The sequence below is a fragment of the Hypanus sabinus genome, chromosome 11 (genome assembly GCF_030144855.1).
Source record: "Hypanus sabinus isolate sHypSab1 chromosome 11, sHypSab1.hap1, whole genome shotgun sequence".
Classification (NCBI taxonomy): Eukaryota; Metazoa; Chordata; class Chondrichthyes; order Myliobatiformes; family Dasyatidae; genus Hypanus; species Hypanus sabinus.
In genome coordinates this window covers 67,301,422-67,328,478 of record NC_082716.1, presented here as the reverse complement: position 1 = coordinate 67,328,478, position 27,057 = coordinate 67,301,422, and the positions used below count along the sequence as shown (strand labels likewise).

The 27,057-nt window shown below is 39.9% G+C and overlaps 1 protein-coding gene across 4 annotated transcripts in view; it reads left to right on the top strand.

The window, feature by feature from the left end:
• The first annotated feature begins 13,216 nt into the window (after positions 1-13,216).
• LOC132402069 (single-stranded DNA-binding protein 3) overlaps positions 13,217-27,057 on the top strand; it is a 165,277-nt gene continuing 151,436 nt past the window's right edge. For 3 of the 4 annotated variants that reach the window (XM_059984613.1, XM_059984610.1, XM_059984611.1), the window contains exons 1-4: positions 13,217-13,383; positions 13,736-13,808; positions 14,035-14,096; positions 18,840-18,924. In XM_059984613.1, coding sequence (XP_059840596.1) covers positions 13,328-13,383; positions 13,736-13,808; positions 14,035-14,096; positions 18,840-18,924 — 276 coding nt within the window. In that variant the 5' untranslated portion in view covers positions 13,217-13,327. The remainder of the gene's footprint in view (positions 13,384-13,735; positions 13,809-14,034; positions 14,097-18,839; positions 18,925-27,057) is intronic. The other variant, XM_059984612.1, reaches the window with a different exon arrangement.

Sequence of the window (27,057 nt, the reverse complement as noted above, 5' to 3'; positions counted from 1 at the left end):
CTGTGTACATTTTTCATAATGGTTCCATCTCTCATATTTTCCTTTAAAGCCACAACACGGGATTTAAAATTTGCTGTTTAATTTGAATTGTTCATTTTATATTGGGACCACTTCAGTAAAAAAAGAACGTTGATTAAAAACAAATCTTTTACAAAAAATGTTGCTTTAACACATTTTGAACACAGCAGAGTTCAATATGGCCAACGAAAAAGGAATGAAAAAAAATGATATGAACTTTCTTTGTTCATGAAATAAGTAGGGGATCAAGACCAAGGCATGAGAAAGGGAATGCATGAGGCTGGAAAAAGGGAGTGAAATAGAGAGAGTGCGGTGAGAGATTGGGGGAGTGGTGAAGCAGAAAGAACAGAAAAAGCTAGGGATGATGAAGATGAGATAGAGAAAGAGGGCAGGAGAGTAGGGGAGGGTGCAAAGGAAATAAAAGGAATGTGAGAATGAGGGTATAAAGAAAGAGAAAATGAAAGAGCGGGAGGACGGGAAATAGTGAAAATGGGGTGTATAGAGAAGGGGAGGAAAATGGGTGAGAAGGATGCAGAAAGGAAGGATGAAAAAATGAGAGAAGATGGCAGGAAAAGAGGATTGTGTAAACGAGAGTCAAAGGTTTATGAGAGGGCTGGAGTGAATAGGGTTGTGGATGGATACTGGGGTTTTCCTAAACAAATGTCCACTTTCCCTCGGTACCATCTGCCGACCAGGACTGACACCAGTGCTGGAAGGGCACAAATTGTCAGTAGGGTCAACTTGACAAAAGTCTTCTCTTTTGACTCGATACCAATCCACTGTACTACAATGTTTTCAAAGCACTTTGTCCCACAAACAATCTTCATGCTGGAATCCTTTGCTGGAAATCCTGAGGTTTTCCTCAGGGCGAGCTTTCACCTCCTGTTGAAAGTTTTGTAGTCTCAAGTCCTCCTTCAGTCCTTCTCTACCTTTTCTCCCCCTCTAAAATAAATCAGCTTTGCCATTGAAGAAAGGATTTCTGTTTACAATACTGTATACAGGGAAAGCAGGAAGCCTTTATGTGGGGAGTCTTTTTAAAGGTAGTCGAGGTGGAAAGGTTTCCTCAGGGAATTGGAGAGCAATGCTGATGTTGGGATTCCACTCCCGTTGGTGTACTCCAGCTTGTGGACCGATTGAGAGGAGTGCAACCTCTGAGCTGCAGTTTAGCACTGAAGGAGACAACAACAAGTTGCTGGAACCAGTGAAGACCTGCAAAGGCAGATGCAATGACTGATCGGTTGAAAGAACCAATTGGGAAAGTGCCAGAGCATTAAACCTACAGATGAGAAGGTTCAGCAGTGATAACATTTGGGGAAGGTGCATAGGGAGGAAAAGGTAGAAAGAGTTGATTTTGGTGGGTTTGAAGCTACTGACCTGACCAGACAACAGATTTATGTTAAGTTTTGCCCAGACTAACAAAGAGGAGGCCAGAGTCACACATCTGAATTCCTCCAGGCACATATTTACATCAGGGGTCCCTGGATATTACTCAGGACATGAAGTTGTCCCGGTTTCACTTCCCTAAACCTTGACTTCATGACACCAACTGGAGTTTTCTCTTCTGCTGCTGCTCTATTTAGGATTAAAGGGCTCAACACTAATTGGAGATAAAATATTCCGCTTTGCACGTTTCACAGGAAAGTGCATCTAATTCAGTCATCGATACCCCACATCACTGGTCATGTCTTTCTGATAATAAAAGAGTATGGTGCCATTATTCCAGACACAATAGATTCTGCAGATGCTGGAAGTCCAGAGCAACACACACAAAATGCTAGTGGAACTCAGCAGGTCGGGCAGCACCTATAGAGAGGAATAAGCAGTCTAAGTTTTGGGCCGAGACCCTTCATCAAGACTAGAAAGAAAGGGGGAAGAAGCCAGAGTAAGAAGGTGGGGGTGGGGAGGGACAGAATACAAGCTGGCAGGTGATAGATGAAGCCACCTGAGTGGGAAGGGAGGTAGGGGAGGGGAAATTAAGTGGAAGGTGATAGATGGAAAAAGTGAAGAGCTGAGGAAGGAGGAAGATTTTGCCTTCTTCCTTTCCAGCCAATGAAGGGTCTCAGCCCAAAACGTTGACAGTTTATTCATTTTCCTAGACGCTGCCTGACTTGCTGAGTTCCTCCAGCATTCTGCATACGCCATAATCTTGCGTATAAAGGAACGGAATAAGAAAGCAGAGGATTCCTCCATTTGGCAGAGTCTCTGTTCACATTACAGTGTGAACAAGCATCCAGTGGAGCCTATGTGATCACAGGAAGGGACAAGCATAGGAAAATAGACACAGATGATTTTTTCCTGCTTTACTTGAAGAACTTCAAATAACTTGTGAAGGAAAATACTTCTAGAGTACAAAGATCAGCTGCCTGTCTTTGACAATGCCTAATTCCTGACTATGGCTGAGCTTGCAGTTAAATGAATATTGCACATTGCACCTACCTCATTGGTCATCCTAGCACCTCTTGCTTTTCTACAGATTATTTTGCAGTAAAGACCATTAATAAACTCTTCTCAGGGTCCTTTGATTTAATTATGGTCATGGGTGTACAGTGAAATTGTCCAAGTACAATTACTGACAGTGAATTCCAAAGATGCCTGTAGGTTGCAGGCATCTGTCATGGGAACATGCATTACCCGGTGTTCCTGTGCACTGAAAATATCATCGCTCTGATTTCCTGTATGCACTAGATTTTAGATGAACAACAAAATGATAAAAAGATTTTCTACTTCTGGCTGGGTGTGGGGGCGGGTGTAAAAATAATTCAAGCTTTGTTATCTTCATCACTATCCGGTGGCCCCTCGTATAATGTGTCAGAGATGGCTACAGTACGCACCCCCCCCCATACAAGTGAGTGCCCCAGCAACACACATCGCCTCAGCCTACACATGGAATGGATATCTTGGGGAAGTGTGGAGAACTGGTATGGCAGAACTCCTTGAAAGTTAAACTAGTAGCTTTTAGGAGGGAGTGTGGAGGATGCAAAACTTATCTTAAGCTTTTAATTAGTGATGGCATTGGTTTCTTATTGTCCCATGAACCAAGAATCAATGAAAAGCTTGGCTTGAATACTGTTCATACAGATCAAATCATTACAAGGCAAAACAGTAACAATGCAGAATAAAATGTAAAAGAAACTAAAAAAGTGTAGTGCAGGTAAACAATAAGGTGCAAGGTCATAAAGAGGCAGATTGTGAGGCCACAAATCCATCTTATTGCACAAAGGATCCGTTCAGGAGTCTGATAACAGAGTGGGATAGAAACTGTCCTTGAGCCTGGAAGTATGTGTTTTCAAAGTTTTTGTATCTTCTGTCCTTTTTGGGAGAGAGGTCTGGGTATGATCTCCCAAAAGCAATTTCACAGGCGGTGGCAATTTCAGACTAGTCATGAATCAATGAAGAACACTCAACACCTTCAGCAGAGCTGAAATGCAACATGGGTGACAACAGGGATTCACTTCCAGATGAGCTCAAAGTTCAAAGCAAATTTATTACCAAACTACATATATGTCATCATATACAACTTTGAGATTTATTTTCTTGTGGGCAGTCTAAATACTCAATGAAAGACCACCCAGTTTGGGCATTCAACCAAAGTGCAGAAGACAGCCAAATGTGCAAATACAAAAAAAAAATAATAATAAATAAATAAGCAATAAATATTGAGAACATGGGATGAGGAATCCTTGAAAATGAGTCCATTGTTTGTGGGAACATTTCAACAATGGGGCAAGTGAAGTTGTTAACTCCTTTGATTCTTGAGCCTGATGGGGTTGAGGGGAATTAACTGTTCCTGAACCTGGTGGTGTGAGTCCTGAGACTCCTAAACCTTTTTCCAGATGGCAGCAGCAAGAAGGAAACCTTCTATGTTCACTTTGACCATCAAGGCATGGAGGAACCTTCACAAACTGCCACAGCTCTCAATGACTCTATGGTTTCACTCTGTGATGTCAGTATTAGAGCATCCTTCAAGAGGATGATCCCTTAGCCCAGACAGGGTACCTGGCTGAGTACTGAAGACGTGCTGATCAGCTGGCTGGAGTGTTCTCAGATATCTTTAACCTCTCGCTTTGGCAGTCTGAGCTTCGCCACCTGCTTCAAGTAGGCCTAAAAGGAATGTGGCAGCCTTCCTCAGTGACTGTTGTCCAGTAGCACTTACATCCACAATGATGAAGTGTTTTGAAAGGTTGCTAATGAAATGCATCAACTCTTACAAACTCTTCTGGACTCACTTTCAAGGACCCTTCATCTCATGTTCTTGATCTCTATTGTTTATTTGTTTATTTTCTCTTTTTGTATTTGCATAGTTTGTTGTCTGTTGCACATTGGTTGTTTGTTCTGTTGGCTGCAGTCTTTCATCAATTCTATTGCGGTTCACGATATTAAACCTGATTCTGATTCTGATTTACTGAGTATGCCCGCAAGAAAACAGATCTTAGAGTAGTATATGATTACGTATATGTACTTTAATAATAAACTTACTTTGAACTTTGAGAAGATTTGATGTATGCTTGCTGCTTTACTGAGGCAGTGAGAAGTATTGACAGAGTCCATAGAGAAGAGGCGGGTACCTGAGATTTTCTGAGCTGTGTGTCCACAGCTCTCTGCAGTTTCTTGTGATCACTTACAGAGCCACACTAAGCCTAATGCAGCCAGACACAGTGTTTTCTGAGGTGCATCGATCAAAACTGTTTAGAGCTTAGCTTCCCGAGGAACTTTAAAGGATATCTCAACACGCTACATTGCCTTTAATACGGTTTCACCTCAATAAGATTCCCAATCCCAACCACATTATTCAGTTTAGGTTGTAATACTGCTAATTTGTTTAATGTGTGCAAATGCTGGTTCATTTAATGTTTAGCTTTCTTCAAAACACTAATTTGCTTGTTTGTTTTGGTCATTGCAGATTGCTGTAACCTCAAAGGCAATTCTGTTAAAAGGAACTTCCTGTAACAGCTCATTAATACCACAGCTTCCCTGCCCGCAGCCTGACTCAGCATTGCTGGAATGGGTATATGCCAGCAGAGCCACACCAGTAGAGATAAAATGACACCCAGGTATATAGTGTGCAGTGGAGCCTAAAAGGGCCACACCTTGGGGATGGGGAAATGATTTACAGACATTTCTTTCCCCAGTATATTCTCCCCCAGTCTGCGCTGTGTCCTCAGTGGATCTAGTGAGACTCAACAGTGTGCCTTTCTCTGCTTTCAATCTTCAAACAGCTTGCTGTTCCCTCTGCTCTATCCTCTATTTTGTACAAATGCTGGGACATTAATTGGAATATTGATTGAATTTAACTCCCTATGTTCAAGTTTTAATATATGTGGAATCAGGATCGCTATTGGATGAGGAAACAGATACTTAATTTTGTAAAGACATTCTGAATCGTTGTTTAAAAAAAACCTGAAAGCTGTGTGTAAAGTTAAGCTTTGTCACAGGAGACCACAGGGTTTTCCCTAACACACGCTCGAATCCCTACTGCAATAAGCATTCTTTTTTAACTTCAGTAGCAGAGATCTAACTGGAATATTAAGAAACGTTCTTCCTGTAATTAATGAAGCATCCTGATACTGAAACTGCCTTTTTCATTGGCCACTGATCAAAGGAAACTTTGAGGAACCTATTATGTTTCAAACTTTTCATCCAAATAGAAACATTCTACTTCTCAATATTCTTAAAGGCAACTTAAAATAACATTTTAACAAATGTATCAATACCAACTGAAAATAAGGCTGATTGATGGACCTCAAAAAATTCACCGTCTGGGGCTTGGAAAAGCACCACACAACTGGCGAGGCCTGGGTTGGCTTCCTTACTTGAAGTGAGAAAGCCGAGTTCAGATAAGATTGAGACAAATTGTTTTAGTGTTTGTGGATTAACAAAGTGTAAATCAGCTTTGTTAGTGACTCTTCAGCGTAACATCGCTGGAAAGTGCAAATCAGGATTTATCTGTGATGAATAGGATTATTTACAGTACCTACAGAGTGATCTTTGGCTGCAATTTTCAATGGAAACCAGTGTGTAATTGGCATGCAGTTCCATGTGTTTAACAAGGCTAAGTGGCTATTCTTTGCATGAGAGCAAGTCAGTGTTGAAATGCCATTTTACTGTTGTGACTTCACAAATTGGATTCATGGACTGTCTTTTGAGTTTGTCTAGAATATGATGATTTTCTCTCCTTATCTCAAGGTTGCTGAGGTAAATTAGAGAGACACCTGAACTGCCTGCCAAAGTTTAATAAGCACCACAGCTTTGCGACTTGGAACCTTCTCTGTAATACATTTAAAGGGGTCTCACAAAGGTCTATTTATAATATTCAGGAAGTTTTATTTTATTTTCTATATTCACTGTGGTGCTAAGGGGCAGCTGTGCCTGTGCATGCCAATGGACAACTTAATGTGGTGGAGGACAACCAATGCCAAATACCAAGATGGTAATGACAGCCAAGAGTGGAAGCAGGATATCAAGTTGAAAGAACATGTATATGGAGCACAGTAGGTAAAAGTATACAGAGGGAACAAAGCAATCTTTGCAATCCAATAATCCACAGTGGTTTATAAAATCTGGTATTAGCTCTCTATTCATTGTTGCCTAAGGTTCTTGGTAGTTTTTTTTATATACAGAGGAAAGTCTAGGGCTTCACAGTTTATCTAGCACAAGATTACTAATGGCAGATGGTCAACTATTGATTGTATAGAACTTTTATAAAGGTCAGGCGAAAGTTCAGGAGTAACAGCTTAATTATTTTCGCTGTGTTTTCTGTTTTGTATACACACTTTGGGTTACAGTACTGAGCTATCAATGATGTTTTCATATACTCTCATTTAGGAATTTTCTTTGCTTACATTTCACATTGTCCTTACTTAAAGGTTATTTGGACAACATAGACTTCAGGAGGATAGAAGATACTGCAGAATGATTTGACAATTGAGTGAGGAATTTTATTTCAATCGAAGAGAATCTAGAGCAAAATATTCAGAAGTAAGCAGCATCTTATCTGTATCAAAGTTAGGCAGTGAGAGAGTTAAAATAAGGCACGTCTCTTCCTTTCACATGTAATTTAAGATTACAGGAAAGCAGTTGCAAAGAGCTTTGCTTTCTTACGTGTTTCATGCAAGGAAACAATATTGGTAAATTACAAACCTACAAAAAGCAACCAATTGCTTGGAATGTCTGTCTATCAACATTTGATTCTGACTTTGTTAGAATGAACAATTATTTTAAATTATTGATAGTTAATGCTCTAACACAATGTTATGAATTGGAACTTGAAACTCAGGCTCCTAATTCCAGCACCAGTACACAAGTGCACTTCAAAGTTTTATCTCCTTAGCCCCCACATTGAGACGTTGAAATGTTAAATCCCATGGAGACCTCTCTGTTGAAATCCAAACGAATGTATAGAAAATACTTTTGGTAAAACAAGCATACAAATAACAAATAATTCTGCAAAAAATCTTGTGGCAAAGTATACCTAAATGGTGCATATTTGGTGTTTGAGGAAATTCTGAGGAAAAACCATAATGGGACATCAACAAGTGGTTTAGTTGTTGAAAGGACAATCATTAGTAAGCTGTCTGTATTCATTCTGCATCCTCTTTGCCTTGTTGAACCTCCCAAAGACACAGTAATCAACCAAGTGTATTTTGAACATTATGGGATGAAGAGAGATCTAAAAGACATACATAGCAATATTTGTTCTGTCTAGAATAAAACAAGGGCATTTATGATGTGATTCAAAACTTTGTTATTAACTAGGACTGGTGGTGTAATATTTTGAACTGGCCTTATAGGTCAATAATTGTAAGGTTTATGGGATCAGCTGCTTCAAGTTTTTTTTTAATAACCTCATTAATTGGATAGTAAACCAACATGGACAGAAAAGAACGAGTAATAAACATAAAAAAAACTGGAAAAATTTTCTGATTCTCACTGAATTCTTTAGAATTTTAGAACATCCAATGCTGCCTGAAACTCCCATCCTGTATCATGTAAATACTTCGATGAAGCTTTCAAAAAATGTTCAAAGATTCAAAGGAGAGGGATAAAAAAGGAAAAGTTTGAACATTACTCCTAGTATATCAATAAAAGGAAATGCATAGTGAACAGATCTCTTCTAAAATTAAAGATTTGTCTAAGACTTTACAGAAAGGTACATGAACACCATGACTGTACACAATCTTGTACTTTACAATTCAGCAGTTTTCCAGGCACTGAAAGAAGAGCTCTGTGATTTTGATTTGAAAATCAAAATATAGCAGTGAAGGCACATTTTTTCATGTATGAAGATGGCGACTTGTGTATCAAACTATTGCTGAAAATATACTTGAAAGCTAACTGCAATTTGCCTACCACCATAATAGGTCTACAGTGGATGCAATCTCATTGGCTCTTCACTCGGCCTTGGATCACCTGGACGATGCAAATACCTAGGTCAGATGCTGTTTATTGACTACAGTTCAGTGTTTAACACAATCATTCCTACAGTTCTGATTGAAAAGCTCCAGAACTGGACTTCAGTTCCTTTGTTCCTTCCTCTGCAGCTGGATCCTCAGCTTCCTAACTGGAAGACCATAATCTGTGCAGATTGGAAGTAACGTCTCCACCTCAATGACAATCAATACTAGCGCACCGTTGGGATGTGTGCTTAGCCCACTGCACTATTCTCTCTACACCCATGACTGTGTGGCTAGGTATAGCTCAAATGTCATCTATAAATTTGCTGATGATACAATCATTGTTGGCAGAATTTCAGATGGAGATGAGTGGGCGTACAGGAGTGAGATATAGCAGCTGGTTGGTGTCGCAGCAATTAACTTTGCACACAATGTCATTGACCAGAGAATTGATTGTGGACTTCAGAAAGGGGAGGACGAGGGAACATGAACCAATCCTCATAAAGGGATTAGAAATAGAAAGAGTGTGCAGTTTCAAGTTCCTGGGTGTCAATATCTCTGAGGATCTAACTTAGGCAATAGACAATAGGTGCAGAAGTAGACCATTCGGCCCTTCAAGCCTGCACCGCCATTTTGAGATCATGGCTGATCATCTACTATCAATACCTGGTTCCTGCCTTGTCCCCATATCCCTTGATTCCCCTATCCATAAGATACCTATCTAGCTCCTTCTTGAAAGTATCCAGAGAATTGGCCTCCACTACCTTCCAAGGCAGTGCATTCCAGACCCCCACAACTCTCTGGGAGAAGAATTTTTTCCTTAACTCTGTCCTAAATGACCTACCCTTTATTCTCAAACCATGCCCTCTGGTACTGGACTCTCCCAGCATCTGGAACATATTTCCTGCCTCTATCTTGTCCAATCCCTTAATAATCTTATATGTTTCAATCAGATCCCCTCTCAATCTCCTTAATTCCAGCGTGTACAAGCCCAGTCTCTCTAACTTCTCTGCATAAGACAGTCTGGACATCCCAGGAATTAACCTCGTGAATCTATGCTGCACTTCCTCTACGGCCAGGATGTCCTTCCTTAACCCTGGAGACCAAAACTGTACACAATATTCCAGGTGTGGTCTCACCAGGGCTCTGTACAAATGCAAGAGGATTTCCTAGCTCTTGTACTCAATTCCCTTAGTAATAAAGGCCAACATTCCATTAGCCTTCTTCACTGCCTGCTGCACTTGCTCATTCACCTTAAGTGACTGATGAATAAGGACTCCTAGATCTCTTTGTATTTCTCCCTTACCTAACTCTACACCGTTCAGATAATAATCTGCCTTCCTGTTCTTACTCCCAAAGTGGATAACCTCACACTTATTCACATTAAACGTCATCTGCCAAGTATCTGCCCAGTCACCCAGCCTATCCAAGTCACCCTGAATTCTCCTAACATCCTCATCACATGTCACACTGCCACCCAGCTTAGTATCATCAGCAAATTTGCTTGGTCTCAACATATTGATGCAGCTACAAAGAAGGCAGAACAGTGGCTATATTTCATTAGGAGTTTGAGGAGATTCAATATGTCACAAGAGTACTTGCAAATTTCTTCAGGTGTACGTGGAAAGCATTCTAACTGGTTGCATCACTGTCAGGTTTGGGGTGGGTGTGGGGGTGGGGGTGTTTACTACTGCACAGAATCGAAATAAGCAGCAGAGAGTTGTAAACATAGTTTACTTCGTCATGGGCACTAGCCTCCATAGTGTCCACGTCAACTTCAAGGAGCAATGCTTCAAAAGACTGTGTCCATCATTAAGAACCCCCATCACCCAGGACATACCTTGTTCTCATTGCTACCATTAGGAGGGAGGTACTGAAGCATGAAGGCACACACCCAATGATTCAGGAACAGCTTCTTCCCCTCTGCCATCCTATTTTCTGAATTGACATTGAACCCATGAACACTACTTAGTTCTTAATTTCCATTTTTGCACTAATTTAATTTTACTATGTAGTATAAGAGTGCAATTCTCACTTTTTTCTATTATTATGTATTCCATTGTAATGCTCCTGCAAAGACAAGAAGTTTCACAACATATGCCAGTGATATGAAACCTAAGTCCGATTCTAAATAGAAACTGACAAACAATTTGTTCATTTGATGACAGTAATCTGGCATTCTCACCTAATTTGAATAACTAATTTATTTGGGAAAGGACAAATTCTATGTTTCGGTCACCCATAGAAGTAGTTTTGGTATTTGAGGATAAAATAGTGTCTCAAGCTTTTCTTTTGAATGAGCATGCGGTCTGCGGTGAACATAAATTAAAAGTATTGGCTTAGCCCAGGGACACTGCTGCTTTTTATCCACAATTGTTCATCCATGTGTTTGAAATTCGGGAAGCTTAATGAATTGTCTCCTACACTTTTTAAGCCATTGCCATTTATGAATTTACTACTGACTAACGAAGCATTTTGCAGGTCCGATTTTATTTTCCTGCTTGGTTTCAAGCCTGTTAGATATAAGGTTGCATCATCTCGAAGAGTAGCTGGCTGCCTGACAGTACCAGAGACCTGGGTACTATCCTGACCTTGGCTGCTGTCTGAGTGGGCTTCCTCCGGATTCTGTTTTTTCCTCCAGCATCTCAAGGATGTATGAGTCGGTAATTAAATCCATATTAATTACTTATCTAAACAAATCCAATCTTTAATACCTGGCCTTGCCATCTGCTTTCTGGATTTCAGCCATCCTCTGGATGAAGACATTTCTCAAATCCCCTCCAAATCTTCCACCCCTTCCGTAAGTCTACACTCTCCGAGCAAGGGCAACTCTAATAGGGAGAAAGGTTTCTTATTATAGATCCTATCTATTTCTCTCAGAACTTTGTGCATCCACATCAGTTCTCTTCTTAGCTTTCTCTACTCCAGGGAAAACAAACCTAGCTTATCTTGTCTCTCCTCAAGTGCACCACTCCAGGTACATCTGCAGGAATTTGCAAGTTTTAAAAACCAAATAATTAGATCCTCTGCATGACCCCAATAATGCGGTAGAATGCCATGTTCAGGAGGAGAAAAGAATCTTGGTCCTACTGAATTAGTATTTAACTGCTGTTTAGAAAAGATGTGGACATTACAGCCAGTATCTTTACACTCCTTCATGTATGGTTTTGAATGCACTTTAATTCAAAACTGTTAACAGAAAATAAAAGTTAATAAATGAAGATTTTAAATTCAGAAAGCCAATATGTGGTACATTGAAATATTTTTGCCTGGTACTTTTTAATGCTAATGGGAGATTTAAAATAAAGACCTTTGATGGATCTGATTTAAGATTTCAGAAACTTACTCCAAGGCTTACTGTAGTCATTGTTCATAAAGGAAGCTCTTTTAAATTCTGAACTGAGAATTGTAACGTCCATAAGTGTCGGTGAATTATATCTTTGATTCACAAAGCAGATTTTAAAAGGAGTTGTGTTTCATGTGGTTACACCATGATGTCTACTGTTAAACGCAAACAGATCTTGTACAAACACACATAAGTAATTTAAAAATCGACCAAAGACAAGATGCAAAGATTTATGCTATAATTCTGGTTGTGGTCGCAGAATTAACCGATTAGTCAACACATGTTTGTACATCATGCACAGGCAGCTAGTGCTGAATTATTTAGTATAAATCATGCTGTGGAAGCTGAAGAAGTTAACACGGGGTCCATACAGTTAAATTTCATTGTAATCCTGTAGATGGCTTGGGCTTTTTCCAATGAAGTTCGATGGGGATCTGCAATTGCTCCGAACTGTGATATCCTGACTGATAAATACCCCGCTCCCTGTGCCTGTCCCGGAGTGTTTTTTCAGTCCTTCAAATCATACGCGACTGAATGGAAAACTACTGCACATCACGTGCATGTAAACCGGTTTTGTTCAATCTCAGAGTTTTGCTTTACTTCTATTCACCCCAACGAGCCTTGAAAAGAAGGAAAAACGATTTTACCGCGTAAAAGTGGGTATACGATATTATCATACTGCTAATAATTGGCGACGATGTAAGTAGTATTCTGGTGGTTTGACTGCCTCTCCACATGTTACATTTTCACCTGAAGCACATGATTTGCGTTACATGCGCTCCTGATCATGTGAATTGCAGGTTTTACAACATTGATTTCAAACCGAATAATTAGATTCCGGTTTTGTACAGATCTGCAGTTAACTCTGTACGAACCTAACATCTTTACAGTGCCTGAGGGCATGGCGGGAGGAATGAGGTGGTGGAGAGAGCGATTGAGTTTATTAAAGCAGTACTATTACATTATTAAATGGGCTACGAAACACCGCCCTTTAAGAGAAGAAAACAATCAGAAAGAAATAATCCAGAAAGTTTACCCAATGAATGCGATAGATAAAGAACAGTATTTATTTTCGGTGTGGACTTTATACCAAATGCTGATTCCGTCCCAGGTTTTTACAACAGCCATCGTGTGGGGGGATGCTGTCCTAGCCCGGAATAGCGTAAGGGGAGGGAGAGGGGGTTTAGAAACTCCTGGACACGCTGTTTCTAGGCTCCCCCCTGTCGATGTATCTCAACAGCCAATCAGTGTAGTCCGTCTCAGTAACCAAACTGGCCAGTCACTCCACCGGGAAACACCCGCCCACTCACCTGAGTTTGATTGGCGGAGGGGAGAGTCCTTCCCGAGTGATTGACGTACAAAGGCTTGTAACAATTGGTCAAATATAGTGATTGACGTCCAGACTCGGCTTCTGATTGATTGATCTCTTTGTCACTCTAGCGCAGAAGGCGGGGTCAAGGCCGCCCTTTCCGCTGCCGGGGCTGGGCTGCGTGCGCGGACGCGGCGATGGGGTCGCCCCGGGTTTGATGGTTTGACAGGTGCCCGACGCCAGGCAGCTCCTTCCCCAAAAAGCATGTTCGCTAAAAGCAAAGGTTCGGCGGTGCCCTCGGACGGGCAAGCTCGAGAAAAGTAAGTTTAATTTTTGTTATTCAGAATACACGGAATTTCTCAGCGTTTACAGGCTCCCCGGGGCCGGGCAGCGGCCGCTGCAAATCTCAGGGATTAAATTGCTTTTCATTATTATTATTATTACTATTATTATTTGTTTTTGACTTGCACGCTGTGCGTTTCCGCTTCTTTGAAGAAGCTGAATGAAACATTGTGTCCGGCGGGTCTGGTTGGGTGCAGCGTCGCTCGATGACAACCACCCCCCCTCCAGATCCTCACTTGCTCTCTCCCTCTTCTCCCTCTCGCTCCGCATTCCCGCTGTAATAAATAGATAGCCTTGTAACCGGCTCCTTTGTGTCTCCTTCGCCTGCAGGTTGGCTTTGTACGTGTACGAATATCTGCTTCATGTCGGGGCACAGAAATCTGCACAGACCTTCCTCTCAGAGGTAACTCAATGTCTCCATCACTCCGCTTTAGCCTTTGTTTCTCAGGCGGACAATCTCGCCTCCATTTTGAATTGTGTTAACCTTTTGCCATTTATTGTGGCTACAAAACAAAAAAAAATTCTATTCATCTGTCTAGTTTTGAATGCTGTCTTCCCCCGACAACAACCCCTCTCTCCGTTTTCCTTCTGGACTTATTCTGAGGTTTTTTTTTGCTTTTGGTTTACAGATACGATGGGAGAAAAATATTACATTAGGAGAACCTCCTGGGTTTTTACACTCCTGGTGGTGGTAAGTAGATAATTTTGAGTGTCCCACATTGTTCCCAGTCATAAATATATTTTGTGATACCTTAATTCTGTGGCTTCTGTTGTAACTTTTAGGCAACATTATAACAAACGTTACTGATAAATTGGTATCAACACAAAGGGTTATAGTAGCAACAGGCATCCCTTGCTAAAATGTAAGTTTGGGATCTGGTTAAATATTAAATTGTTTATAGTTTATCGGTTTTAAATCGTACTGTGCCGGGTCTGTTTGCAATTTGTAGCACATAGCTCTGTTTAGTTATTGAAATGTGTAAATTCTTGTCAATTTCTGTGATTAAAAATTTGATGTGTGTAGCTGCTTTTACTGCGTATTGTTTATAAACTGTTGTGTTGTTTTCAAGACTTCAGGGCACTGTGCTTGTGTGGGTTTAATTTTCTCTTAAGCCTGTGTTAGTCAATTTTGTTAAGGAGAATGGGAGTAAAGTGCTGTATTTAGGTGGGTTATAAGAATTGGTAGGCAATAGAATTGTTTCAGTGGTTATTGAGACCTTGGAAGATGCATGAGGCATGCGGGAAACAGGATGTTTGGGGGGTGGTGGACGAGGGAGGAAGTACCTTTTGATTTTTCTCCCTTCTAAAGAACATGTTGCCTGTTGCTGAGGTGTAATTCCACAGATGTTAGCAGTTGTCTGACACCTCATCCACATAGCTAGCCATTCTTGTTAACTGAGATGCCCATTAGAATTGAGAATCCTGGATGTGTTGCCCGCATTATTTCATGTGTTCTTATCCATGAAAGTTACCATGTCGAATGGAAGCAATACTTATGAACTACCTTTGTTTACGCACCAACACCACCTCTGCACAGACTGGTGAAGCAGATCTGCTTTTCATGGCTCCTGGTGGCATTTGAGGTGTTAGTTTTGCTTGTTGGGTCTTCAGCATCAGGTTTATTATCACTGATACATGTCATGGAATTTGTTGTTTTATGGCAGCAAAGCAGTGCAAGACATTAAAATTACTAAGTTACAATTGCCAAAGAGGAGTAATGAGGCGGTGTGGATGGTCTTTTCAGAAATCTATTGGTGGAGCAGAACAACATCTCCACGATCCCCCTCAGCACGGGTGCACCACGAGGCTGTGTGCTTAGCCCCCTGCTCTACTTGCTTTACACTTGTGACTGTGAGGCTAAGCACAGCTCCAATGCCATATTTAAGTTTGCCACTAACACCACTGTCATTGGCCAAATCAAAGGAGGTGATGAATCGTCATATAGGAAAGATTGAAAATCCTGGTTGAGTGGTGCCACCGTAACAGCCTCTCACTCAGTGTTAGCAAGACCAAGGAGATCATTATTGACTTGAGGGGAAGGAAGCCGATGGTCCATGAGCCTTCCCTCACTGGGGTTCAGGGGGTCAGCAACTTAAAATTCCTCTGTATTATCATTTCAGAGGATCTGTCCTGGGCCCAGCATGTGAATGCTATTACGGACAAAACGTAGCAGTGCCTCTGCTTTCTTAGAAGTTTGAGAAGATTTGGTATGTCATCTAAAACTTTGACAAACTACTTTAGATGTGTGGTGGAAATTATATTGACTGCATCACAACCTGGTATGGAAACACCAATGCTCTTTTACAGAAAAGCCCACAGAAAAATAGTGGACCTGGCCCATCTGTTAGGGGTAAAGCCGTCCCACCATTAGCACAGCTACACAGCGAAAAAAAGCCGCATCCATCATGAAGGACCCCCATCATCCAGGCATGCACTCTTAGTGCTTGCTGCCATCAGGAAGAAGGTACAGGAGCCTCAGGTCCCATACCAACAGGTTCAGGAACAACTATTACCCATCAACCATCAGGCTCTTGAACCAGAGGGGATGACTTCACTTGCCCCATCATTGAAATGTTCCCACAATCTGTGGACTCACTTTCAAGGAGTATTCATCTCATGTTCTTGATATTTATTTACTACTTGTTCTTTCAGTTTTTGTGGTTCCATATTCTTTGCACGTTGTCCATCCTGTTGGGTGAGGTCTTTCATTGATTCTACTGTGTTTCTTGTACTGTGATTGCCCATGGTTTTATATGGTGACAAATCTGTACTTTGATAGATTTACTTTGAGAAACTGTTCCTAGAATGTGAGTGGATTTTGAGGGCTGGCCTCTATTTTGAGGGCAGTGGAATGAGCAAGAAGTATTGATTTTTTTTTGGCAGTGTTTATTGTTAGAAACCTCCATTTGAAGTTAATTAGGAGTTCCGTGGCAGGAATAGGAGAGATGTCTGTACAAGGGAATGTGCATATTGTCTTTTGAATATACGGATCTTTGAAGTGGAGTAATTTGGTTGAACGTGACTGTTATAGCAGAATGTGTAAATTGCCATAATGTTAGTGTCAAACATTTACTGGTTCATGTACTTCTGTATGTAAACATACAAACTTTGGGTGGGCCTAGTCAGCCCATGAGTCAGTTTGGTTTTATCTCCATTCACTGCAGGCACATCTTCCAGTCTGATTGGGAAGTATAATCTTCTTGCTTGTTGCCTCCATGTAATGCCAGTGCTCATGAATATGTTGGAATTGAAAATTAGAATCTATTTCTTAGGTGTGATTTTTTTTTGGTACTTAATGTTGTGCAGTGTGAGTTTAAATGCTTAATCATTTCCTTTGTCAATTATGTTAAATATGATCCTTGAAATGTTGATACTGGAACAGTTATTATTCTGTAATATAGGAAAATGCAATGTTTGATCTCATTTGACTTAATTGTTCAGGGGAGTGTGTGGTATAAGTATTTCCCATCCCGTTCTATGTACTCAGCAAGATATTTCTCATTTAAGTTAATAAATCCAAGATCACCAATGGGACAAAGTTTACGATTTGGTGGCTGCATACTTTCTCGTTCATCTTCAGTGGCAGTGAGGAAGCGTATTTTCTAACTTTGCTATTGATTAGTTAATTTCTGGCTTGAAAAGCTTTATTGACTTGTGATTCTGCAGTTGTGTGAGCAGACACCGAATGCTTTGAACTAATGGTTTCTGGATAGAAGTCTTAAAAATTCTTTTGACTTCATTTTGTCTGAAAAGCTGTCTTATATGTAACCAAGAATAGTAATGCATTTTATTTGTATCCTAATGGTTTTGGTAAAGAAGCTTGTTTTTTGGTTTTAATTCGGTCATTGCCAGCTACCTACTAATGCAAATGGGACAGTGTTGCAGGGCATACGTGTTCATTCTGAAACACTGCCCCTGCTATGCTTGTGATGTTGTTTTGGTGAGCAGTTGAGTGAAAATGGTAGAAGCGCAAGGCTTGGCAGTAAGTTGTCCAAAAGAACAGTGTTTAATGTAGTTGTGAGAGCTGTTATGAAGTTTGATTCTTACTGATCACAAAAACATTCGGGTTCAGTCAGGGTCACTGCTGATCTCTGCTTGGGTGCTACCAATATCCTTGGTGACCCTCAGGCTAGGGAGGTTAAGAACTTACTAGAGGTACTGATTGCTGCTGTTGACTATTTGAAGGGTGTGTTGTGTTTGTATGTTTGTCTTTTTAATGCAGTTATTTGGTCACCTGTTGTAAAATTTCCTTGTATGCCACAGTGTGAAGTGCCTTGAGAGAGTTTGGAATCTTAAGAGTGCAATTTGTAATGGTGAATGAGGGGTGATATAGTTATTGTCAATGAGATACTCAACTGGAATAGAAAGTTTATCTTTGCACTACAGACATGATTATGAAGTCGCAAAAACCGTGTTCTGGCTAAACTTCAAGAACTGTAGCTGATACTTGGAGTGGTTTCCCAACTTTGATGCAAAAGATAGTTTTTCAAGTTGGAGGCAGAGATTTTGTGGATTAAACTAAAAGCAACAAATACATCTCTATTTATCTGAGAGTTTGGAAAGGGCTTGAGAATCCTGGGGGAGGAAGCCACGATTTATAACTCTTGATAGGCTGCTGGTCTTTGCAACAACATACCTTGATGGGAATTGTGGCGTTTGTGAGAAGTTGGAGTTGAATGTGAGATGAGTGATGGGGTAGACATATTAGGCTCATCATGATGTTTAACTTAAGAATGGTGTAAGTGGTCCTGTTGAAAATAAGGCAGGATTTCATTTTGAGGACTGAAGTGGATGTAGTAGAAGCTGGAGAGATGTTAGTAGAACACTAATGATATGAAATAATGATAGACTAGTTTGCAAATTTATAGGTTCAGTCAGGTAAATGTTTTAGTAAAGCAGCACCTGTGAGTACAGGCCCAGGTTGGAACCAGGTTGGGAATTGTGAACGCGCATTACACAGATGTGAATGGAACCAGGGGAATTGTGAACGCGCATTACACAGACATGAATGGAACCAGGGGAATTGTGAATGCGCTTTACACAGACGTGAATGGAACCAGGGGAATTGTGAACGTGCATTACACAGACGTGAATGGAACTGATAGAAACTTTGAAATAGACAAAGAAAATGGTTTGGAATTATAGCTGTTTCCTCACTGTTGGTATTTGCAGTAAAGTGCCTGAGCACTAATTTATTGATTGTTACTCAGCATAAGTAACAGACTTTTTTTTTGGTCTTTATATTTTGTAAGAAAAGTAGAAATTGAGTTGAATATGAATTTGTTGCTTTTTAATTCTGTGAATTCATTAAGCTCTTGAATTGTAACTAATCTTGGAGATTTGATACCTGTCTGCTCTTTTATTGTTATTTATTTGAGTGCAGTGTTTTAGAATGAGTGAAATTGTTAACTATCTTTTTCTTTTTTTCTATTAGTGTATTTTGGGACCTTTACTGTGCAGCTCCTGAAAGGCGAGACACTTGTGAACATTCGAGTGAAGCAAAAGCCTTTCATGATTATGTGAGTTAATTAAAAGTTCTTCTGGATAATTTTTTTGGTACACAATCTTGGTTGTCAACTTCTGTGTTCCTTTATGGAGTAGTGTGTGATGCTTGTGCATAGATTCTCAACTTTCTGAGAGGAGAAACTTTGTCAAAATAAATCTGTATGAATTACAGTTTCTGTGATTTTTTTAAAAAGCTGTTTGTTAGAAAGAATGAAAAGAATTGTATTTTTCTGGTCTTTATAATCTGGGTTAACTTGCAAGAGAATCAGTTTGGATGGATTTGCTGCCAGCCTTGCTTTAAAACAGGAAACAAGTGCAAGTAGATCATTGTCTTAAAGAAGTGGCATCATGTCTGTTTACATGGTTCATTGTAGATTTCTATTAAAGTAAATAATTTTTGTTTTAAGGACATTAGAAATCTTGAATTTGTAATTTTGTGTGAAAAGTGAAAGGTGGTCTTCATATAAACAGAACCATTTGCCTTTGGTCACTGAACTTTCAGCATACTGGTACATATAATGATCTTCAGCAGGTGTCTGGGGGACATTTAATGCAGTGAGAGTCCAAGATCAATCTGCTTTGAATCTGAGCCTTCAGAATTGTACATTGTTGTGCATGATTTAAGAACACTGTTAGAAATGTGTTTAAGACCAAATGTAAGTTTTTTTTTGCAGAAAATTAATTATTTAAAAATAGATTTGGTGGAAAAATAATCTTAGTTAACTGCTAAGATCTCATTAAGAATTTTATGTACTGAGTAAGACTTGTGTTGGGGGATTTTTCTCGTGGTGAGTGGCAGTTGTCATGATGAGTTTGATTAGTTGTTGACACATGCTTTGAATTAACACTTGGGCACTGGGGGTGTCATGATTAATAATGCTGATGATGGCGAATGATATTATAAACCCTCAAGTATAAAATGTTTGCCAGAAGAACAAGCAGCCTCTTTGTAGGAATATTGTGGAAAATGGTATGTTGGTATGGTTCTTCAAGAATGTGTTTGTATTTGTGCTTTTATTTAAAAAAGAGGATTTTGACTGTTAAAATTTAGTTTTAAAATACAAAAGAACCCATGTAAAGCTCTAACTGTGTGGGGATACTTGCTAACAGATGTTTCATGGTGCTCTTTAGTACAACTTTTGCTCTGGCACTGCAATCATGTCTGTTGGTATGTCACTGGTTTTCTGTCATTTACTTTCTAATTGGATGTGAGGTTAGAATGCTTTTGCAAGAGCTGTACCTTTCCAGCAAGACTGTGCTAGAGACTAGAAAATTTATAACCCTGGCATTGGGTTTCATGTGTTGGCCAGGTGACAACAACCTGTTTGAGTAGCTGCACTGCAGGTGGAACTGAGTGGTTGAAGCCAGGCTAAAGTGACTAGGTGAATAACAATAGTTTACCAAACTTACAGGACAAGATGTTGAAGGGTGCATGCTGTATAATCGTCAACTGTGTTAAGAAAAATACATAAGTGACATTGCAAATTGTACACTTTTCTGTCGTAACCTGTTCAGAATCAAAATCAGACTTTAATTGCCAAGTACCTGGACACATACAAGGAATTTACTTCCGGCAGATGTTGTCTCTCTGCTCATAACAATAATAATGATAAATATAAATGAAAATATAAAACTCTTTTATAAAACTCTTCAAACTCTTTATGAGTAAAAAAAAACATTTCTCATGGTTTACTACTAAGAACTTGCATGGAAGATGACTGTAGGACAGTATATTTAGAACTTTCATTGAAGTTAACTCGGTAGATCTCAACATTTTAACATAAGTTAAACTGGTTCCATAATTTGTAATTAATTTATAAAAGATATCATGGAAACAACTTTATCTAACATAAGAGCATCTGAGGTGTCTGATTTGAGCAAATGTTGACAATTACAGTCAGAGTCTCAATTTTGAAAAGACACTAGGCTCAAAAGAATCTTGTCTGATTCTTGACAGCTCGCTAAGTGCTGCCTCTTGGTTCACAACTGCTTGATGTCAGCTGAACTCCTTTTGGTGACTTTGCGGATCTTAAATAAGATGGGTGGGTTTGGATACTTCTTAGAAACGTAGAAAACCTCCAGCACAATACAGGCCCTTTGGCCCACAAAACTGAGTCGAATGTGTCCTTACTTTAGAAATTACCTAGGGTTACCCATAGCCCTCTGTTTTTCTAAGCTCCATGTACCTATCCAGGAATCTCTTAAAAGACCCGATCGTATCCACCTCCACCACCGTCACTGGCAGCCTGTTCCACGCCCTCACCACTCTCTGCATAAACAACTTACCCCTGACATCTCTGTACCTACTTCCAAGCACTTTAAAACTGTGCCCTCTCGTGTTAGCCATTTCAGCCCTGGGGAAAAAGCCTCTGACTATCCACACGATCAGTGACTGTCATCATCTTATACACCTCTATCAGGTCACCTCTCATCCTCCATTGCTCCAAAGTAAAAAAGCCAAATTCACTCAACCTATTCTCTAAGTCGTGCTTTGAAATCCAGGAAACCTCCTTATAAATCTCCTCTGCACCCTTCCTATGGTTTCCACATCCTTCCTGTAGTGAGGCAACCAGAAGTGAGTACAGTACTCCAAGTGGAGTTTGACCAGGGTTCCATATAGCTGCAGCATTACCTCTCGGCTTCTAAACTCAATCCCACGATTGATGAAGGCCAATGCAGCATATGCCTTCTTAACCTCACAGTCAACCAGCGTAGCAGCTTTGAGTGTCCTATGGACTTGGACCCCAAGATCCCTCTGATCCTCCACACTGCCAAGAGTCTTACCATTAATACTATATTCTGCCATCATATTTGACCTACCAAAATGAGCCCCCTCACACCTACCTGGCTTGAAGTCCATCTGCTACTTCTCAGCCCAGTTTTGCATCCTATCAATGTCTTGTTGTAACCTCTGACAGCCCTCCACATTATCCACAGCACCTGCAACCTTTGTGTCATCAACAAACTTACTGAACCCATCCCTCCACTTCCTCATCCAGGTCATTTATGGCAATATTTGTTTAGAATGCATTTTTAGACAATGGCTGAACCTTCTGATCCTCATCAGTCTCCTCTGATGTGTACATAGCTGATGGGTACAGGAAATGTAGAAAACCCATATAGGCTGGGACTGCTCTGTTATAAGTGGACAAAAAGTGAGGCTATTTAATATTCTGTAAATTGCCTCCATTCAAAGTTGAATTTGCAGGTAAAACAAACATGGTTACAATTTGAAGATGCTCAGTTAAGAGTTTTCCTGATGCTTAAGTTTCTAATATAATCAGTGTTTATGCTGTGATGCACAAAGTCTTACTGGGTTTAGTTGTGATCTGCGATGCATCTGATAATTACTCTGGATTGAGGTGGTAGCTAATATGTTGGTTGTCCATTGTATTTTTGGAACTTAAATCAGATCCTGATCTCATGATTCCTGCCGGAATTTGACCTTTTGCTGAGAGCAGTAATAAGCTTGACTAAGATAGTAACACACTGATCTGGTACCTGTAGCTGGTGGCATTCCATGAACTTCAGGATGTTTAGTTAATCAGTTCTTTAGTGTGTGATTTTTATTTTGCAGTAGGAAAATCAGATGACATCCTTGTCCATGGGATTCTTAGAATCTATTTCTAATGAAAGTCAGTGGCAAACCTGACTTTGGTGTGGAAATGATGAGTGAATGACATAGAAAAAATGCTGCCTTCTAATGAGTGTTAATAGATTATAGCAAAATTGTAATTAATATGAGAAGCATTGTAGTTCCAGAAATGCCTAGGTAGGTATACTTAAAGAATGTAGAAACATGTTTTTCTATGTCCATTTGGGTAAATTGCACTGTAGAATATCAACTTCTGCAGTTGAATAGTTCAAAATCTATGTTTGTTATGAAAACAGTTGTGATCTGTGATTGCTGGGTTTGTGCATTTAGAGCTCATTATGTCTCCATCCTTGCTGTTAAAATTAGGTTGTGTTAATAGATGTCACAAGTAGAACCAACGAATGCCTTTGTGTGAATTTTCAGTGGGTTATACACATTCTCAAGCCTTCACTTGGATCCAAGTTCAGTTTTAGCTAAAAGTGTCCTAATCAACAGTGGTCAACATCTTAACAAAATGCTAACTCTTGAGTTTGTCGGTGGATGTTTGGCTGAGGGGTAGTAACACAGACTCATAACTTTAAGAATGTTGTCCAGCAGGGTTTGTTTGGTAATGGTTAGGCATAAGAACTCGTCCTGGTTTTGTTTCTGTTTCCTGCCTAGGATTATTAAATCAGTTATTCCAATTGTTGCAGAAATTGCCTGATTGGGATTTGAATTTGAGGACTTCTAGTAGCAGTACTTTACAGGATGATGTGCTTTACTTAATAAGAATCAGAGTATGTGGTTAGCTGTAGTTTATTGCTGCTTTGTCATGTCATTACAGTTGTATGCACTTGTCCGTGCTTTAGAAAGAGATAGCTATTTGTGATGTATGCAATGTCACTTTCCTGAATAACTGCTATGGACAACTAGTAGTTGAGGTTGGGTTATAATTGTTTAATTAGCACATGTTAAGCCCTGCTGTCTGAGCTTGGGTCTAGATACATTACTGGATATATTGTTAAAATCTGATGAGATGGCAATTCTCTGTAGCTCTTGCAAAGTTGGAACAACTATAGCTGAACTTGGCAGTTGCCTAGATGCATTCATTTTGCAAGAGGTTGAGGTGAACAACAGGACTCTTGTTGTCATCATCAGCTTGTAAGGTCTTCATTCATGCCCCTGCTGAAGTTGGCCAAATCAGGATAAAGTGGCTTTCTGCTCCTCCTGTGAAGTTCCACAGTCAACGCTGCAATGTACCATTTAAGGACTTTGTTCATCTTTGAGCTTTCTGCACGACTGTTGCTGTAATTGTGGGTGCAACTTGGTGTAGAACATAGTGTAACTTAGACCACCCAAACCATTGGTTGTTAGAATGGAAAGGTTGAATTTCTGAGGCATGAGCTTCAATTTGAGGAAGAATTTTGTTCAATGCTGATGACTTGAAATAAGTTGATGTTATTTAGAATTGCAGTAGGTTTTAGCTGGACTGGCATTCAAATGTGATGGGTAACTGCCAAGTGAGCTTTACATTGTTTTGGATGCAGTTAAGTAAAAAATTCTTCATAAACAAGTGAAAATGATGGCCTAGTTCGCTTTACGCCACTTCGCTTTTACAAAAGACCTACATTAGTACCTGTTTTCGCTAACCAGAAGAAATCTGAAGAGGATTTTCGCTTTTACGAAAAGAGAAAGTAGCGTTCAGCGTTTGTTTTGCTCTCAGCATCAAGCCGCCATGGCTTTGAACTGCGTGAGATTTTCGCTACGATTGACAGCGCTGCAATGATTGCAGAAACGTATGACTTTAATTTTAAAAGGGCACGTAGGTTTAGGGCAGGTTTGCAGGACGTTTTGAGTGCTTACAAAGAACTGTATGATAGAAAAATGTGTGAAACTTCCAGTGTGCTGGCTGTCTTCCTGATTCTGCTAAGTGAAATTACACTGTAATACGTTATTTCTACTTCATGTAGGTTGTGTATTCCTGCTTATACAGTATGTTAGTGTTATTTTAGGTTTTATGTGTTATTTGGTATTATTTGGTAGGTTATTTTTTGGGTCTGGGAATGCTCAAAAATTTTCCCCATATAAATAAGTTAATGGTAATTGCTTCTTCGCTTTACGCCATTTTGGCTTACGAAAGGTTTCAGAGGAACACTCTACTTTCGGATAGTGGGGAGAACACGTATCACCAAAATATTCTTCAAAGATGCTTTAAGTTTTCAGTGTGCTCCGGTATTTAGTATTTTTTAATTTAAAAAATACCTTGCAAAATGCCCGAGGGAATTTTGATTAGAATATAAAATTAGTTGAGGTATTTGTTAGAACAAGCAATAGGAATCAATTCAAGCAGAAGTGTTTGAATCTGGGTCCTTGTATCTCAGAAGTTATGTCTGGTCATTGCTCTATTCCACAAAGGACTGCAGCCCTATGGGCTGCCTTATGTTTCTATGTTTCTCCCTTATTGTGTGCCTTAGCAGGTATTATTGCCAGCCCATGGAAGGTAGTCTAGCTGATTTGATTCAACACCTTGTGTAGGTTCCTGTAAAGACCACAGAAGTTCCTTTCCATTTGTGTTCTATTTTTTTACTGAGAGTCATTTTTGTTATTTAATTATCACCCAGGCTGGGTTCAGCAAGTTTAGCCCCAATATGGAAATTATATGTGGGGTTTCTATTCAGCACTTCACAGATGGTGAAGTACACTAGAATGTTTTAATGTGTCAGACCATGATGTACAAACGCAGGACGTTATGACTCAGTCCAATGTGACGTGCTCAGTGCTGGGTGAGCTTCAGAAGAAGTCAGTTTAAAAGATATGTAAATATGAGGAGATTAGGGAAAATATACAGAATTTACTGAATCTGTATGATGAGGGGTGGGGAAAGCACTTCATTAGATCCTTGAGTCATAGGAGAAACTGGGAGTAAATATAGAGGATGTTTAAGTTCCTGAGCTCAGGATTCTAAAGTTAGTGTGCAGTCATGGTTGGATATTTGTTAACTATCCAGGTTAATTTTACAAATGTACATCATTTAAAAAAAATGAAAGCATTAACCAATGAAAATGTGAGTGCATTATAATTGGAAAGAAAAAGTGTTGTTAAAATGTTTAACCTTGGAGGGTGAAGAGAAATTCCTGCAGGTGTGTTCATAGTCTACATCTCTACTAGGGTTGTACTTACCTGAAAAACCGGTCAAATCTCATATTTGATCGTCAGTCTGTTTGCTGAAATCAGCCTCGATATTTTAGGGAAAGTGGGTATCTTTAGACTTGAGTTGGGTATTGAACCAGGTATTCTACTTCATATGGTCTTTGCTGGCTAATGCATGTGAGATCCACAATAAGACAATTGGAGTAGGCTGTTTGTCTGTGTGAGCCTGCCCTGTCAATTATGATGATAGCAGATCCTCTATCCTCAAACTATTTTCCTGCTTTACTCCTTTACCCTTAGATTCATTTTTTTTAACATGTAGGTTTCTATATACAGTTGGCCCTCCTTATCATCGAATTCCGCATCTGCGAATTCAACCAACTGCGAATCGCGAAAACCCAGAAGTGCTCTTCCAGCACTTGTTGTTCGAGCATGTACAGACTTTTTTTTCTTGTCATTATTCCCTAAACAATGCAGTATAACAACCATTTTACACAGCATTTACGTTGTATTAGGTATTATAAGTAATCTAGAGGTGATTTAAAGTATACGGGAGGATGTGCGTGGGTTATCGTGGATCGGGATCGAAAAAAATCGGAAGTTCTCTTACTCAGTAAGTCGGAATAGGTACATCCAGTTCAGTTAGTCAAACGTTTGTCTTAGTATATAGTATATATTTTACCTTTCTATGCATATAAAACACTTAAGAACATATGTTTCAGCACCGGGCTCGGGAACTTCTTCCCAAGTTCGATGTAGTGATAGACCGCTATCGAGTGCGCTCTCCACTGTGCCAGGTTGATATGAGGATCAAAAACCCAAAACTCAATAATTAAACCACTGCGTTGCTTAGTAATAATTGTAGCTTTCAATTTCATCGGGACACAGCCTTTCTCACTTCATCCATTAAAATTGTTCCGATCGTTGACCGACTGAAGCCTAACACTTTTCCAATGACCGATGGCGTTTCACCTCTTTCCGATTGCTTTATTATTTCCACTTTATTTTCGATCGCAATCGTGATTATTTTTGTGAACAGAAACACTGTGGATTCAGAGTTCTGCTGCTGGGTCCTAATGTCCACTGCACTGAGACAAGTTAGATAAGGTCTGGGGTTCCGCTGGGTCCGAAGATCCACTGCATTGAGACAGGTTGAATAAGGGACTTGAGCATCTGCGAATTTTGGTATCCGCGAGGGGTCCCGGAACCAATCCTTCATGGATGAGGAGGGCTAACTATATTGTCAGTTTATTGGCTTGGTCTCTGCTTCCTTCTGTGGTAGATGATTCTTCCTGTTCACTACACTTTGTAAGAGTAAATATCACCATTTTTGTCATAAATGTCTTAACACTATAACCTGAGAACATAATGACTAGCTCTGGACACTCCAACCAAGAAAACGTTATCCCTGCATGTAGTCTTT